The 15,740-nt window shown below is 46.8% G+C and overlaps 1 protein-coding gene across 2 annotated transcripts in view; it reads right to left on the bottom strand.

Annotated features, from left to right (window-relative positions):
• Positions 1-15,524, bottom strand: part of SH2D4A (SH2 domain containing 4A) — a 51,282-nt gene extending 35,758 nt beyond the window's left edge. For both annotated transcript variants that reach the window (XM_036459260.2, XM_036459262.2), the window contains exons 1-3: positions 15,500-15,524; positions 10,579-10,964; positions 1,361-1,520 (exon numbers count right to left, since the gene is read on the bottom strand). In XM_036459260.2, coding sequence (XP_036315153.1) covers positions 1,361-1,520; positions 10,579-10,759 — 341 coding nt within the window. In that variant the 5' untranslated portion in view covers positions 10,760-10,964; positions 15,500-15,524. The remainder of the gene's footprint in view (positions 1-1,360; positions 1,521-10,578; positions 10,965-15,499) is intronic.
• Between the last annotated feature and the right edge of the window lie 216 nt (positions 15,525-15,740).

The raw sequence follows: 15,740 nt of genomic DNA, 5'->3' as shown, positions 1-15,740 counted from the left end.
GGAACAGATACCATTGACTGCATGCTTATAATCTGCTGTGCTCTTGGCTTGGTATTGTAAAAAGATTAACTTAATCCTCAGAACAATCCTGTGAGGAAGGCCCATTACCTTTGCTTTAAAAACAAAACAAAACAATATAAATATATATATATATATATATATATATATATATATATATATATATATATTGATTTTAGAGGAAAGGAGAGGACGAGAGAGATAAAAACATCCGTGATGGCAGAGAATCATCAAATGGCTGCCTCCTACATGCTCCCTACAGGGGATCAAGACCACAACTCAGTCATGTGCCCTGACTGGGCATCGAACCATGACCTCCTGGTTCAACCACTGAGCCTAGCCAACTGGGCACCTTTACTTTTTATAATAGCTCAAAATAATATAATAATATAATTTATCCAAGGCCACATAGCAGATAGCCAGGATTTAAACCCAGGTCTGCCCATCTGCCGGGGCATACCACCTTCCTGTGATCAGCAGAGGGTAATTTCTTTAGTTCTGTATGTCCGTGTGTAGTTCTAAGGTACAGAGGTGGAGGGCAGCATCACCAGCCCTGAGGATCTGAACTGAAGGCCATGTGTGTGTTTCTGTTTCACCAGCTCAGATAGGACTGTCAACACTCTAGGAACAGCAGGCTTCACAGAGGACACCCGACCAGAATACAGAGGGGACCCATCCCCCACTCACTGCTCCTACCCTATCACCTCTCATTGATCCTGTCACTTCCTTATTCAGAGTACCTCTTCCCTGTCCACAGAATTTGGTCCGAACTCCTAAACCTAGCCTTGGAGGCACGTTAGAGCATGGCCCCCATCTCCTACTATAGGCCTATGTGTACCCCAGATACTCAGAACTCAACATTGCCTAGAGAACCACAGGCTCCGTCAATGCTCTGTTTAGAACTTGATTGTAGCACATATCACAGTCTGTATTGGCTGCAGGGAGCTGCCTGATTCTCCTGCCAGACTGAAGCTCCATGTTAATCTGTGAATTCCCAGTGCCCAGCAGGGGGGGAGCACCTAACAGGCCTGCTTATCCGCTGCCCACAGGGCCAGAAGCTTGAACGGTCACTTATATTCCTGATGTCCAGCTGTACCGGCCTGTGTTGCTTTAGCACGATTCCAGGGAAAGCAGTGATCATTGGGAAAACCACATCCACGTCAAAGTGAACAACAAGTGGGAAAAGGAAACCGTTAGTTCAATGGGAAGGACAGGAATCACCAGGAGTCTAAAGAGACTCTCCAGAGGGATCTAAGTCTCTTTTGTGACCCTTGAAATCCAACCCCACTCTCCCACCCGATCCTGTGAGCACGAGGCTCTCATGGGTTTGCAGATTGCATACCTGAGCTCTTCTGCTTCCTGCTGTGCTCTGGGCTGGGTGCTCTCGGCAACGACTTCATTACAGAGCACATTGTAGGGTTTGTCTAGATGGTGTTCGCCCATCACCCACACCCAGACTTCCTTATCGGCTCCCAGTTTCCAATGAACAGATTTGCTGTTCTCTGCAAGCAAAACAAAATTCGGATTGAACAATATCTCTAGTCAGGGGTTACTAAGTTTTCCATCATTATAGTATTTAGGGTCTTTGGGGGGATGCAGATATTAGAAGAAGTGAAGCACTTCCAACCTGCCCAGGAACAAGCAGACTTCCTAGAGAACAATGGACATGGCAGCTGCAGTGATGCTTGTTTTGAATATATTTTTTAAATATTTTTATTGATTTTTAGAGAGAATATTGGAGAGAGAAAAAAACATCGATGAGAAAGACACATCCATCAGTTTCAGGGGATCTCCCTGACCAGGACTTGAACCCACCACCTTTTGGTATATGGGATAATGCTCCAACCAACTAAGTAAGCCACGCCAGCCAAGACAATGAATATGGGTTCTGTACATGCCCACTTTATAAATGAAGGAGGCGAGATGGGATGAAAGCATGCATTGTGTGCAGCAACCTTTAGGGTAACGGGGCTAACATCAGATATCAGAACCCCTGAAGTCTAAGCATCTCCTTATACCCGAGAACTAACAGCCCACCCAGGATTTGGTGTTTCCACTATCTTTATAAGTTGCACTGCTGGGCGAAAACACGCTTTTGAGAGTTAGACTGGCTTTCGTTGAAATCCTAGCCTTGCCGTTCACTAGGTGTGTGACTTGGACAAATTACTTAGTCATCTCTCTAAGCCTCTGTTTCCTCCTCTGCAGCATGGGAATATGGATATCTACTACACAGGACTGCTGAAGGAGCAGGCAGGCTGGGTGTATAGGCATATCCCCTAGTGCCTGCCATATACCAGGAGTTCAAGAGAGGTTAACTGCTATCATCACTCTCCTATTGTTTCCTTATATGGCTGCTCAGAGATTCACACCAGCGGAGAGAAGATAATGCTACTGGTAGGTAGTGTGATACTTGGTGAAGCTACTTAAATAACCCTTGTTTACAACTGGTCGCAAGGATTGGGTTACATTCTAGTGCCCTACTCCTGACATGTGGCCACCAAGGTTATGCTCCTGAACCGTGGGGAAGGTGGAGACGCCTGGGAGAGGCCAAGAGGCACAGTCCCTTACTCTGGAGGTCTCAGAGCAGGCCTACCCAGGGCTTCCGGGTCCACAGTTGGATCTGGTCAAGATCCCTGGGCCCTGAGGATCTCAAGCTGCCCAGTGATGCTGGGTACATGAAAAGAAAGGGTGCCCAACTGGAACACAGGCAGCCATGCTTATAGGTTAGAAATTCACACAGGGATTGTCTTGTCTCCTTACAGAAAGTAGAGGGAGGTTTTCTTTTCTTTTTTTAAAAATATATATTTTATTGATTTTTTACAGAGAGGAAGGGAGAGGGATAGAGAGCTAGAAACGTCGATGAAGGAGAAACATCAACTAGCTGCCTCCTGAACACTCCCTACTGGGGATGTGCCTGAAACCCAGGTACATGCCCTTGACTGGAATCGAACCTGGGACCTTTCAGTCTGTAGGCTGACACTCTATCCACTGAACCAAACCGGTTTTGGCTAGAGGAAAGTTTTCAATGAAAGTGTTGCCATATACGGTATTGTTGACTACTTCCTATTGCTGCCCGAGGATACATTAAACAAGCAGGCTGCTCAAAGTCAGATTTGTCCTCTGTGTTGGGCGTCCCATTCTGCCCAATGCAGTGGGTACTTTCTGCAGGCTGGTAACGTTCTAACTGGGATATGGGGCAGGGGGATTGAGTCCTAGTCTTCACTACAAAAGGAGTCAAATCCTCCTTCCGAAGGAAGCTGACCTCACGCAGTGTCACAAGGGGAGAGACAGGGAGGTGACACCAGGGACAAAGGGAAGATCAATCCTGAATGTGCCCTCCTGGGGACGAGCTGGGGCTCTGTTTGGGGAAATGCCAAATGGCTCATTAGCTTGAGAAAGTTGTCATACCTCACCAAATGCCCTTTATCACTCTCTCAGGGCAACTCATAGTATGTTTTACTATGTCCATTCCTCAACCTTCACCTAAGTGATCCTCTACCAGTATTGACAGCAGGAGGGATATGCCATGAGAGGAGACTGCAGAGTGCCAAATGGGCCGGGGCGGGGGGGAGGGCCAAGGATCCCAGCAGCTCTGCTCAGTAGCATGGCACACGCTTCCCCAAAACCATCTCCAAAGAGTCCCATGAACTGCAGGCAGGAGCAGAAGGCATGGCTCTGCAGAGTGAGAGAGAGAAATCCCAGAGCTGCTGTGAACAGAGAAGGGTGCTTAGAAACTTAGAGAACCAAAGGATAGTCATGACGTTTTCAAAGGAGGCGGGTGGTGAAAGTATGGTGACACTGAAGAAATCGTGGTTTTGAAATAAGAAAAAAGAGAATTAGATGTAAAATGTCAGATTTAGTCAGTTGCCAAAATAATGGGGTCTTGACAGAGAGGCACAGCTGATCATCTCTGCTCTGACTATTCCTCACTTGCAGGAGCTCTTAAAGGGGCCTGAAAGCAAAGAGATGGGAGAGGCTTCAAATGGCTCCACACAGCACCATAAAACCTTAGGGGAGGCAGGGAAGTCATTCTAGTAACATGAGGGTTGGCTCCGACACCCTCAGTGTCTGACCAACATGAGGGAAGATAAGTAAGGCCTCTGTTTAGTTCACTCCACAAAAATGTAAGAGTTTCTAACTCTGAGCACAATGCAGAGCTCCATGCTGCTGGGGATGCGTGGATAACACTGATGTGGCCATTTCCTGCAAGTCACCTAGAGTCTGTGAGAGCAAATGAGGCATTGGGTTACTTCTTCAATAAATTTTATTGTGTACCTCTATGTGCCAAGCACTGAGGTAGATGCGTGTCAACACTTATAAACAAAACAAGCCACTGTCTGCTCTCAGGGAACTTACATTCTAGCTGGAGGAAGCAGGCATTGAATTGGGAAGGGTGATGTTAAAGGAACTATGGGAATGCTTAAGATGAACTAACCAGTTTGAAGGGCCACCTTATATAACCATCTTAAATGTTTAAGTCCAGTCAGAAGTCAAAGGATGGAAAAGAAGTAATAAGAGAAGTTCTTTGTGTTGAGTTTTGGTGGATGGATATGGAACTTAGAGCAGGAAAGGGCTTGGTGCCCAACACAAAGAACAGCATGATCAAAGCACAGAGAAGGGAATCAGTGAGGGGCTACAGGGAAGAAGGTCTCACACAGAGCTGAAGAGGGTTTAGAAGTCACCTGACCATGGGGGAAGAACCTTGCCAGGGAGCTGAGGCCCCCAAGGCACAGGTCCTAGACACATGGGTGAAGGATTTAAACTTAGGCCCTGTACTGCATAAACCAGAAAGTGGTATTAAAATCCCAGTGTTTCTACCAACATGTCACTTTACTGCTCTGAACGGAGTTCCTGCTTTGATAAGAGAGAGGTAATAAATCTGACCTCACAGGACTGTCACATGACAAAGGCTCAGAAAGTATTAGCTCCATGTTCTTGACCAACTGACCAACATAGAGTCCATGACTGTCTGTGCAGGTGGTACCAGGGTCAGAGAAGTGACTTAGGAAGCACTAGGGCATGTCAGCATGTAGGTGAATCAAGGTAGTAGGAGATGTGTGTTTGGGTGACTGAGTGGAGAGAGAATGGGGAGAGCAGAGGGGTGAAGAAGCTAGGAGGGAAGTAACCGGTAATTGCAGCCTGGCTGAGGGAAATGACAGTGTTAAACAGGACAGTAAAATCCAAGCAGCTGAATCAAGGAAGGACTCAAAGATGATGCCAGCATTTTGAGATTTAGTAATTGGGAGGTCAGTGGGTGGATAGCAGAAACAGTGACATTAAGAAAAGACATTTGTACCTGGCCAGTGTGCCTCAGTGGTTGAGCATTGACCTATGAATCAGGAGGTCACAGTTCGATTGTTGGTCAGGGCATGTGCCTGGGTTCCCAGCAGGGGGAGTGCAAGAGGCAGATGGTCGATGATTCTCATCATTGATGTTTTTATCTCTCCCTCTCACTCTCTGAAGTAAATAAAACCCTATATAATAAAAGCCTAATATATAAGTGTCTGGTTGGGTATTCAACCAATCAAAGCATAATATGCTAATGATATGGTAAGGCTACTCAACCACTTGCTATGATGTGCACTGACCACCAGGAGGCAGACAGTCGATTGGTCAACCAGTCACTATGACCTGCACTGACTACCAGGGGCAGATGCTCCATTGGTAAGTTAGCTTGCTGCTGTGGTCTGGCAGATCAGGACTGGGTGAGATGGGCCAGACACGCCCTGGAGCCCTCCCACGATCCCTCCCTGGCTGGCCAACCTCTCGTGTCCCTTCTTGGCCCTGATGTGCACTGGTGGGGTCCCTCAGTCTGGCCTGCACCATCTCACAATCCAGGACCCCTCAGGGGATGTCAGGGAGCCGGTTTCAGCTCAATAATCATAGGCCAGGCCAAGGGACACCACCAGTGCACTATACCGGGCCTCTAGTATATATATTTAAAGTACACATTAACAGTTATAAAACAGTCATGGTGATGTAAAGTACAACATAGGGATTATAATCAATAATATTGTAATAACTATGTATGGTGCCAGGTGGTTACTAGACTTATGGGGGGATCACTTTCTAAGTTATAGTAATGTCTAACCACTATGTTGTTTACCTGAGACTAATATAATGTTGAATATTAATTGTAATTAAGTAATGATTTTAAATAAAAAATAAAAAAATTATTGATTCTAAGTTAAAATAACCTAAAATTAGCATATGTATATACATGGTGCTATCGAGGCATTCTGGATTTTCTGCCAACTTCACCTTGAAATTACGTTCATTCTGTAATCTGAGAATTTTATGAGAAGGAAGTTTATGCAGCACTTCCACTTGGGAGTAAAGAGAATGGGCAGCACTTCCACTTAGTTGTAAGTTTTTCTCCCAGAGAGTAAAGAGAATGGGAAGTAAACATTGCAAGTGGCACAAACCAATGGCTTGATCGTGGTTTCACAAAAAAGGGAAGGCTCTGTGTATAAGAAGCTGTCCACTTGATAACAATGAAAATCTAGCAAATGAAGTATCGGGGCTCCAAGTCCATTTCAAGGGCACACAGGCAGTGACCAGATGCTAGCTTATGGCACTAGGTTTCCGTCAACTGTAGAGACCCAAGGAAACAAATTCGAGGCAGCCCTCTACTGAGTACCGGCCTCCTCTGTTTGTGGTGCCAGAAGCAAAAACCATACAGAAGAAAGGCTCCAGGGCAGGGCCTCAATGCAAGCATACGTTTCCGAAAGGCGCCTGCAAACAATAGTGACTGTTATTAAGCTCCAGGTAAGCTCAACGTGTAACATATCTGTTCACAGCACCAGCTTTGGGAGAGTCAGACTCCAGGTCCTCTTCAGCTCTTTCACTTACTTACTAGTTATTTCCCTGGAGAAGTTAGTTAATGCCCCTCAGTCTCAAAAGTGTGAACATTAATTGAGTTTCATGTTTGATGGTGATTATCAATGTGATGATATAGTTAAGCACTGAGCTCAGGGTCCGATACACCATCAGATCAATAAACACTGGCTGGTGCTGCTTTTATGGTCTAGAGCAGCGGTTGCCAACCAGTGGTCTGTGGACCACTTGTGGTCTGTGAGGTCTAGAGTATCTCTGTCCAAATGAATGACATCTATAACTTCATTTTCTAGTAGCTCCATCACAAAATCAAAACAACAGGTGAAATGAATTTTAATGTTTTATTTTACCCAAAATATCCAAAAGATGATGTCAATATAGAATGACTATAACATTATTATTTTCTTCTTACCAAGCCTTTGAAATCAGTAATCGACACTTCTAGCACACGTCAATCATACTAGCCTCATTTCATGTGCTCAATAGCAGGGAGAGGAGGTCCATACTTCTCTGTCTCTCTTAGAATCACATTTTGGAATTCATTTGGAAATGAATTTCTGATCTAGAAAGAATTAAATCCATACTTCCAATTATTTTTCAGCCCCTCCTACGTTAGCCCTAAGATTACTAAAAAGTGGACAGGCATCTGGCATGCACCATATCAAACATTTTAGTCATGCTCCTTCAAAACTCACCACAGTGAACTATTTAGAGATAAAATAAATAAATAAATAAATAAATAAATAAATAAATAAATAAATAAATAAAATAAGAAAATGACCAGGTGACAATGTAAGCATGGCTGAGTGATGAGCTGGAATGGTGTAAAGGAGTAAGGGTTGGGCATAAGATATACGTATTTGAATTTTTTAAATTAAATTTATTGGGGTAACAAATGCACAAAACAAAACAAGCTCAAAGATGATCTAAAGAGCCGAGAAAAGGCCAGTCTCCAAAGCCATAGCCTGGCTAAGAGCTGCCAAGAAAAAGCAGTACTCAAGTCAGCTGGGTGCAAGCAGGATGGTGGGGGGATGGAGGTGGGGAAGGAAGAGGGAAGGCAGAGGGGAGGCGGAGGAGGCAGGGGAGGCAGGGAGCTTAGGTCTGAAAAGAGCAGAAGCCCACAATGAGCCATCTGACAAACTGTGACGGAGGCTAGTAAGTTTGCAGCACAAACACTTCTCTGGAAACCACCTGCCCTGATAATACTGACTTTATCTGCGGCTTTGACTTGGGAGGCAGAACAACAGGAAAGAGGGAACTGCTGTTTGTTTGTTTTTTTAGGGGAAGTAGGGAAAGAATCTCAAAACCTCTCTTTTCCTGTAATCAGTAGAGGAACTAGGTAATGCAAAATATTTTTCCGAGTATGAAACTTAAGGGAGGAATAAACTTCTCCCATGAAACGCTGATAGAACTTTCACCTCATATATTAATATGTATTTCCACGATCACTTAGCTAACGTAGTCATACAGGTGTTCTGAGAGGCAGATTCAAAGCTCTGCACAAGAAAAAATGTAAGCAAATAAATGGAAATTGCTTCTTAACATTGTGGACGGATCACGAGAATTTGCCAGCTTTGTGTAGTTCCATTTCACATTACGCAGTATTTTACAGAGTATCATACTTTAAAAAGATATTAGTTTCAAGAACATGTAATAAATGACTTCAAAATGCAATGGGTATTTAATTTTAAAGTATGCCTTTAACATTCATGTAAAATGTTTTTTTTGTACGCGTTCAATAGAAACTTATCTGGCCACTGGGTAAAGCTAGCAATAAAACTACTGGTCCGCAATGTGTTAAGTCACCACAAGGAGATCAATTCATCAAACAGCAGAAGCCCAAAGTCTAACAGAATCTGGGCCACTGAACCTTTCTACTCTCACTAGTCCTCAAAGTCACCCACCACATCAATATGCTATGTCCACAATGACCACGGTGCCCAAAGAGGCCCAGGTGTATCTGATCTATATTAATAAAAGAATGCACAGAGAGGCATAAACCAGTTCAGAACGATGAAAGGGTTATGCTTCTGTCTATACCAAGTTGCGTATTGAGAGAAAAAGTCTATTTTGAACAGTGCAGAATACTGTGAGATCCAACAGAACCGGCACCTACTGCAGGTGTGACCTTGCATATGTTCCCTGAGTCTAGTTCATTCATCTGTAAAATAGGAATATTAATACTGACTTTGCAGATGTGTTGTGAAGGTAAGATATGTGTATAAATGGCTTTGCCTAGTGTCTGACAAAACAAGTATTTAACCAATAGTTGTTATGGATAATAACAATAATAAATGAGGTACTCATTTATTTCTACAATATACTAGACACCAGGTGCAAGAAATTCCTGCATGGGGGGTGGGGGGTGTCCCTCAGCCCGGCCTGCACCCTCTCCAATCTGGGACCCTTCGGGGGATGTCTGATTGCTGGTTTAGGCCCAATTCTCGCAATCCGGGACAGCTGGCTCATAACCATTTACCTGCCTGCCAACCTGATCCCTCTTACTGCTCTCCCCTACCGGCCTAATCCCTAACTACTCTCCCCTGCCAGCCTGATCCCTCTAACTGCTCTCCTCTGCCGGCCCGACCCCACTAATTGCTCTCCTCTGCTGGCCTGATCGCCCCTAACTGCCACTGCCTCAGCCCCACCACCATGATTTTGTCTGGAAGGACGTCTGGTCTAATTAGCATATTACCCTTTTATTAATATAGATCATTATAAAACTTAATTCGGAAAAGTTATTAGTAAAAAAGCATAAGGCAAATGTCATTAAAGTGACTTCCTTTAGTGTCTGTGTACATACCAGCATTCAAGTAAGACTCATTTTCTCAATCTTTAAAACCCTGAATGGTTTTATCAAATTTTATTTTCCCTAAGCTTAATAAAAAAAACTGAGGAGAGATTGGTCTTGAATACCTGTGTAAGTGACCTTGAAACTGTGTGTTTTTTAAAAAAACAACTTAGTTATTCATCCATAACAGAATTTGACAGAAGGAGTCGGAGGGGAGGGAGAGTGGCTGGTTGGGGGCGGGGTTAATATGTGCTTTTCTAGGAGTGTATGTGTTTATATTTTAAGTCTTGATGTACAAAGTGTTCCCTACCCCTTGGTCTCAAAGGCCCGCTCAGGCTACCAAAGGGATTTATTTGGGTCAGGACAAAATACATAGGTTAACTCACACTAAAAAAAAAAATTATAATACTATAAGGTATTATGACCTTTTTCCTTATATCAGTATTTGTATTTTAAGAGGGATTTTTCCCTTAAAAAAAGAAGATAACTCAAAGAAAAATCTCTTAAAGTCTAAAAAATGCAAACACAATTGCCATAGAGATGCGGACGCAAGCACTTGCTATGCTGGTGAGTAGAGCACTAGGCATGGATGACAACAGGGGGACAGAAACCTTCCTCAATGCCCCTCACATCACACTCCTGGGGGCTTGGTACTTCAGCTGAATGTCTGTTTGGTTTCAGGCAAACGATCTGCTCACACAACTCCAGGGTAACTGCTGTGTGTGTGTGTGTGTGTGTGTGTGTGTGTGTGTGTGTGAGCACGCACCCAAGTATTGACTTCAAGTTGATACACTGCACTATTAGAATCTCCATAACATTTAGAGTCCATCTAAGAACGCAACCTTGGCTTGCATCTGACTGGTGTGAAATGTGAAAACAAGCCAGAAGCCATTCTCCTGACACGTCCACAGCCAGCGCGTAGCTAAGCTTACCTTTCTTTGGTCTGGATTTCACTGGCAGGGACTCCTTTTTTTCCATCGCTGCTTCTCTTTCTTTCCATCGGCGGATCTGTTCCTCTCTCATCTTGAAGAACAGGATCTGTTTCTGCTCTTCGCTGAGCTCTGCCAGCAGATCGGGATCTATGTACATCTCCGACAGTATCTGTTTCAGCATCTTCTCGGGCCTGGAGTCTTTTACACCTGTGGCAAAGGTTCTTGAAAATGGCTCCCAGGTGTGCCTCCACCGGGGCTGGCACTTGGAGGGACCTTCCTCAGAGACTCACAGCAATCCCGAAAGAAGGCTTGGGATGATAATTCAGCAGCCTGGCTCCTGGTTCCTGGCACCAAACATGCCGATGCCCACAGTGCCGTTCATAAACCTGCAGAGAGCAACAGGCAGTATGAAAATATATAGGTGCCGGGCAAGGACGGGCTTATGAATAAAGCTTAGAGGAAATACAGTATCGCTTTTTGTTTCTGGGGCAGAGGAAAGAATAGCTGAGGCACACTTTGTTAACAGTTTGTGTAACCTCTATCCCGTAATTTCCAAAGATACTTTATCAAAGCAAAACAAACCCTGACTTTTTACGGGTCAATCTCAGGGAAACAAAAAAACTAACAGAAGTTTGGCCTTGTCCCAACCAAGCAAACATATGATTACCTCAGAGCCTAACAAACCAACCGTATGGCTGAGAAAAGAATTTTTTAAAAAGGCAAGGGAGGAAATGAAAAGGCTCTCTCCAAACAACTTATTTCAAAACAAAATACAGAATTACCCACCTCAAACCGAATCGAAATAGAACCATGTTCGAGAAAGGAAAAGGAAGAAATAAATATTAAAGCTATTTTCCCATTCCCCTTTAAAAGCAACACTGAATAAATGCAATTACGCACTCTCCTCTTCACAGGACAATGTAATGTCCAGGCAGCCTACTGGAACCATGAAAACAGTGCAGGTGCAGGAGAGAACCCTCCCGTACATTCTGGAAGGCCACCAGGTTTTAGGTGTACCTCCTCCAGATAACCTAATTTAATAAAATCTAAATTTACAGGTCAGATAAACGGGGGGATGGCGAGCATTACAACGGATCCTTGTTGAGTAGAGGCTCCTTTAAAAAGGCTGTGAAAGTCAGCATTTGGAGTCGTGGAAGGGGCCAGTAGAAGGGCATTTATGGGAATGTTAAGGAGTCGTTCACTTTGATTTCTTACCAAAGTGTAGCATAGACTACTGCAGTCACAATGGCTGACAATTCCATTGAGGTTTCATTCTACCTTATACATTTGTTTGATTGCGTGTGTGTGTGTGTGTGTGTGTGTGTGTGTGTGTGTGTGTTTAAATAGCAAACCTTCATACTTTGGTAATCAGAAGGAAATTATGTATACAATTCCATTCAGGTATTTCAATAGGATAAGATCACCCAAATTCTAAGAAACTGATTAATAATTTGGTGCTTGTAATGCCCCATCATCTCACCATGTAGCCCTGCTCTCTCAAATGTCACTTCTCCAAACTAAGTTCAAAGGCTCTTAAACTTGAGACGAGTCACTCAGCCTCCTCGTTCCTTCCTTCCCCTGTTGTCATCCATGAGTCCAGACTGTGTGGCTCCTCCCACCCTCTGGGAGTGTCCTAGCGTTTCCTCTCTTCCTCCTCCTCCTCCTTGCAAACTGTTCCTCCACCCACCCGTCTCCTGAGACAAGTGTGGCTTGCCTACATTCACTAACGATTCACTGAGTCGCGAAGACCTTTACTGGGTCTACAACTGTTCTTGCTAACTGCATCCTATAACCTATCTCCCACAGCATTCGTCTACCTGAATGCAAATGGAGCACTGTATTAAGAGAAAATGAAAACAGAATTAAAAGCAGCGTCTGACTCCAATTCAGCCAGGCATGCCTATCTTAGGTTCTGTCTTTGTTTTTTGCTTTGACACTCAAAGGATATAACAGCCAGAGAACTGATGTCTGATCGTGCTTTTTGACTTTGGGGTTCTAATAGCTAAATTCACACTCAGGGAGAGGTGTCCTGAGGCTGCCCTCCATGTCTGTAGCCGACAGGAACCAGAGGAAGATTTGGTTCCTGGGAACCCTTAACTCCTGAAGAGATAAGGAGCGGAAGTGAATAACTCCTTAACATTCCAGTAAATGTCCTTCTGTTGGCCCTTCCCTGGCTCCAATCGCTGACTTTGGTGGAAATAAAATATGGTAGAAAATGAGCCCACTAAAGCCCGAGGCTTTTGCTCTGTTCCCCATTTTGAATGGGGTGAATCCTAGCCACAGTAACAGCGTGAGTAAAGCCTAAAAACAAGTCCCCTGAGAGTGCCAAGTTCACATTCCTCCCCTACCCCCCGCTCAGAGTACTCCTGGTAATAAGAACATACGCTTGCTGTGCCAGCCACTATCTTCAGCACTGTACACCCACGCACTCCTTTAATTCTAGGAGTTCAGCCCCTCACTCGCCAGTACCACAGATGGAGAAGATGGAAATGGCGGAGCTGGGCAGCATGGGGCCGAGTTGGCTCGACTGTCCTCCAGCCGCACAGTGGAGCACCTAGGCAAGCATCGTCAGGATGTGGCTCTGCCTGTGAACTTTCCTCGCAGCCATGGAAACGCTGAACTGAAGGTGTGTTTGGCAGAGTGCCTCTGGGGCAGGAGCCTCACCCTGGCCATGCAGCTAAGCTTCCGGAGGGCAGGTGTTGAAAAGACCCCCCTGGCCGGCCCGGGTGTGGGTGTTTGCTCACTGTTTCCTCCTCAGTCTCCCCTCTCACTCAGCCACGAGGCATAGCACCAGCGGCATAGACGCTCACAGTGTGAAGGGTCCCACAGCAGCTTTGCGATGAGATGCTCCAGCTCTTTCCGGTTTTAGCTTTTTGCGTTGCCTGTCCGAGTCAACACGGCTTGTCAGCATTGAGGTTACCTAGTGGATCTTGAAGGAAAGATGCTCGCTGGCTTCCTTGTGAATGAACTCTTTCCTCCCCTGCTCTCAGATGGAAAAGTCAACCCAGCACAGGGTGCTCAGAGGACAGCCAGCAAGGGACAAACACCCCCCCCCCCTCCTTCCGTCTCTGCCTCTCATGAACTGAGTGACTTTTGGCTGTGACTTCACTTCTCTGGACTCAGTTTCCTCATCTGTGAAATGAAGGCCTGCCCCGAGAATCTTTATAATTTGAGGACTATGCCAGGAAATCTATGTGAAGTTACAGGGGCAAGTGGAATCAGCCTGGGTGGAGGAAATAGAAACGAGGAAATTAATTCACTAGGGTTTTCCCCCCGCTTTCACTGACTGACAGGACAATTGTTGCTGATACTGAATCAAATGCCTATCCCCTAACATACTGAGCACGGCAAACTTCCAGTTATTCAAGATCCGGTAAAAAGAAAAGGCTTAGCTAACTCAGTTTTCTTCTACAATAGCACTTTTCTTAAAAGACAGCAATGACAAGCCCCAAGCCCACATCTGCTATTTACTCCAAAAATAAATATCGAAGGGTCACAGGACCAGTTGTTTTCCAGGACACCCATGGATTAACTCAGGGAGGTCTTCTACAACCCTGTTCCACAAAATGAAAATTGTTCTCAACTCTGCGACAAAACAAAAACACAACAGCCCTCGATACAGCCTAAATCACAAAAACACCATAGTACAGACAGTATTACTTTCATATTATGAATAGTTTGGATTTTCATTACTGTAAAACAGCCAGCTGTTTTCAGGTTTTCAGCTACCTTAGTTCAACTTTACCCTATTCATCTTTCTGCAAAAGGGCCGTTTTTTGAGGATAAAACGAGCTATGAGAGGCGAGAGCAATTCGTTAAGGTTTGCAAATATATACCATTCTTTAGAAACTTGAGATGACTGTACACATGGACTTATCTAGAAAATACCATTCGCATGCCAAATCTATGCCCACATATGCCTTCCACTTATTCACTTAAAAAATGTTGGTATCTTAAGTCGTTCCTATGGAGCAGTCAATCAAATAAAAACAGCCATTTAGGAGGCGAGGAGACTAAGTTCAGAGAAAGCTGCCTCCCTGACCTCTTCCCTTTAACCCTGGGGAGGGAGAGACACCTCCGAGAACAGGACAGGTTGTGACTTCTCACTGTCACGGTCCCCGCGCCCGTCCACCTGGGTTCCCGCAGGACCCCGGAGGGCAGGACGGGGGATGGGTCAGGGATGCCCACTTGGTGGAGGAAGGTTATCGCCCCTCCCCCCAACGGACGTGGCCACTGTCCGGTCCGAAGCAGGCCGGCCCTCCGCACCCCAGCCGCAGGGAGTACCCCGTCTCTGCCTCTCCGGGAAGGTCTGGGGCGGAGGAGGTCCCCACGGCTCTCCCCACGTGGGGCGCCGTCGGGGGCGCCATCGGGGGCCGCGGGAAGGCCTGGCCGCGGGGGCGGCGGGGCGCCAGGCCCTGCTTACAGGGACTCCAGAACCCTGAGAACCGCCCTCTGACACCCCAACGCGGCCACCGCCCTCCCCCAGCTCCCCGCGGGCGGAACCCGGCTGACGCGCGCGCACACGCCCCGCGGGGACCGGAGCCCCGCCCGCAGCCAGAGCTGCCCGAGGCTCCCCACGTGCCCGCGGCCGCCCCATCGGGGACCCCTTACCGCCACCAGGAGCCCCCCTCTCCCCCCTTTCGCCCTCGGGCTCACCCGCCAGCGACTCCAGACACAGGACACCGGACACCGGACACCGGCCGCCGGGTTCCCGGGGCGGAGATCGCCGCCCGGCCCCGCACCTGAGCCCGCCCGGGCGCGGTGCTACCGGGGGGAGGGCGCGGGCCCGGGACCCAGACTCAGCCCCGGGGCATCCCCACGATCCGGGGACCCAGCCCCCGGCCGCCCCTCCTCCCAATCGCCCCCACTCCCCAGCCCCCTCCCTCCCCTCCCCGCGCCCCCCTGCAGGGTCCGGGCTCACCTGGCTGGCCCCGCGCGCCCCCGCCCAGTGCGGTGCGGGCGGCGGCAGCTGTCTGTCGGGGCGGGAGGGGAGACAGAGGCACAGCCAGCGGCACCGGCTGCCGGACAAACACTCCAAACACTCGGCGAGATGTTGGCAAACGGCGTCCCTGGGCCCGGCCCGCCCGCGCCGCCGCCCCACCCACGGCCACATGCCCGGGTGACTGGCTGCGCGCCTGGCCCCACCCGGCCCCTGGCCGCGC

The sequence above is a fragment of the Pipistrellus kuhlii genome, unplaced genomic scaffold, assembly GCF_014108245.1.
Source record: "Pipistrellus kuhlii isolate mPipKuh1 unplaced genomic scaffold, mPipKuh1.p scaffold_m20_p_3, whole genome shotgun sequence".
NCBI lineage: Eukaryota > Metazoa > Chordata > Mammalia > Chiroptera > Vespertilionidae > Pipistrellus > Pipistrellus kuhlii.
This window is presented reverse-complemented; position numbering and strand designations above follow the sequence as displayed.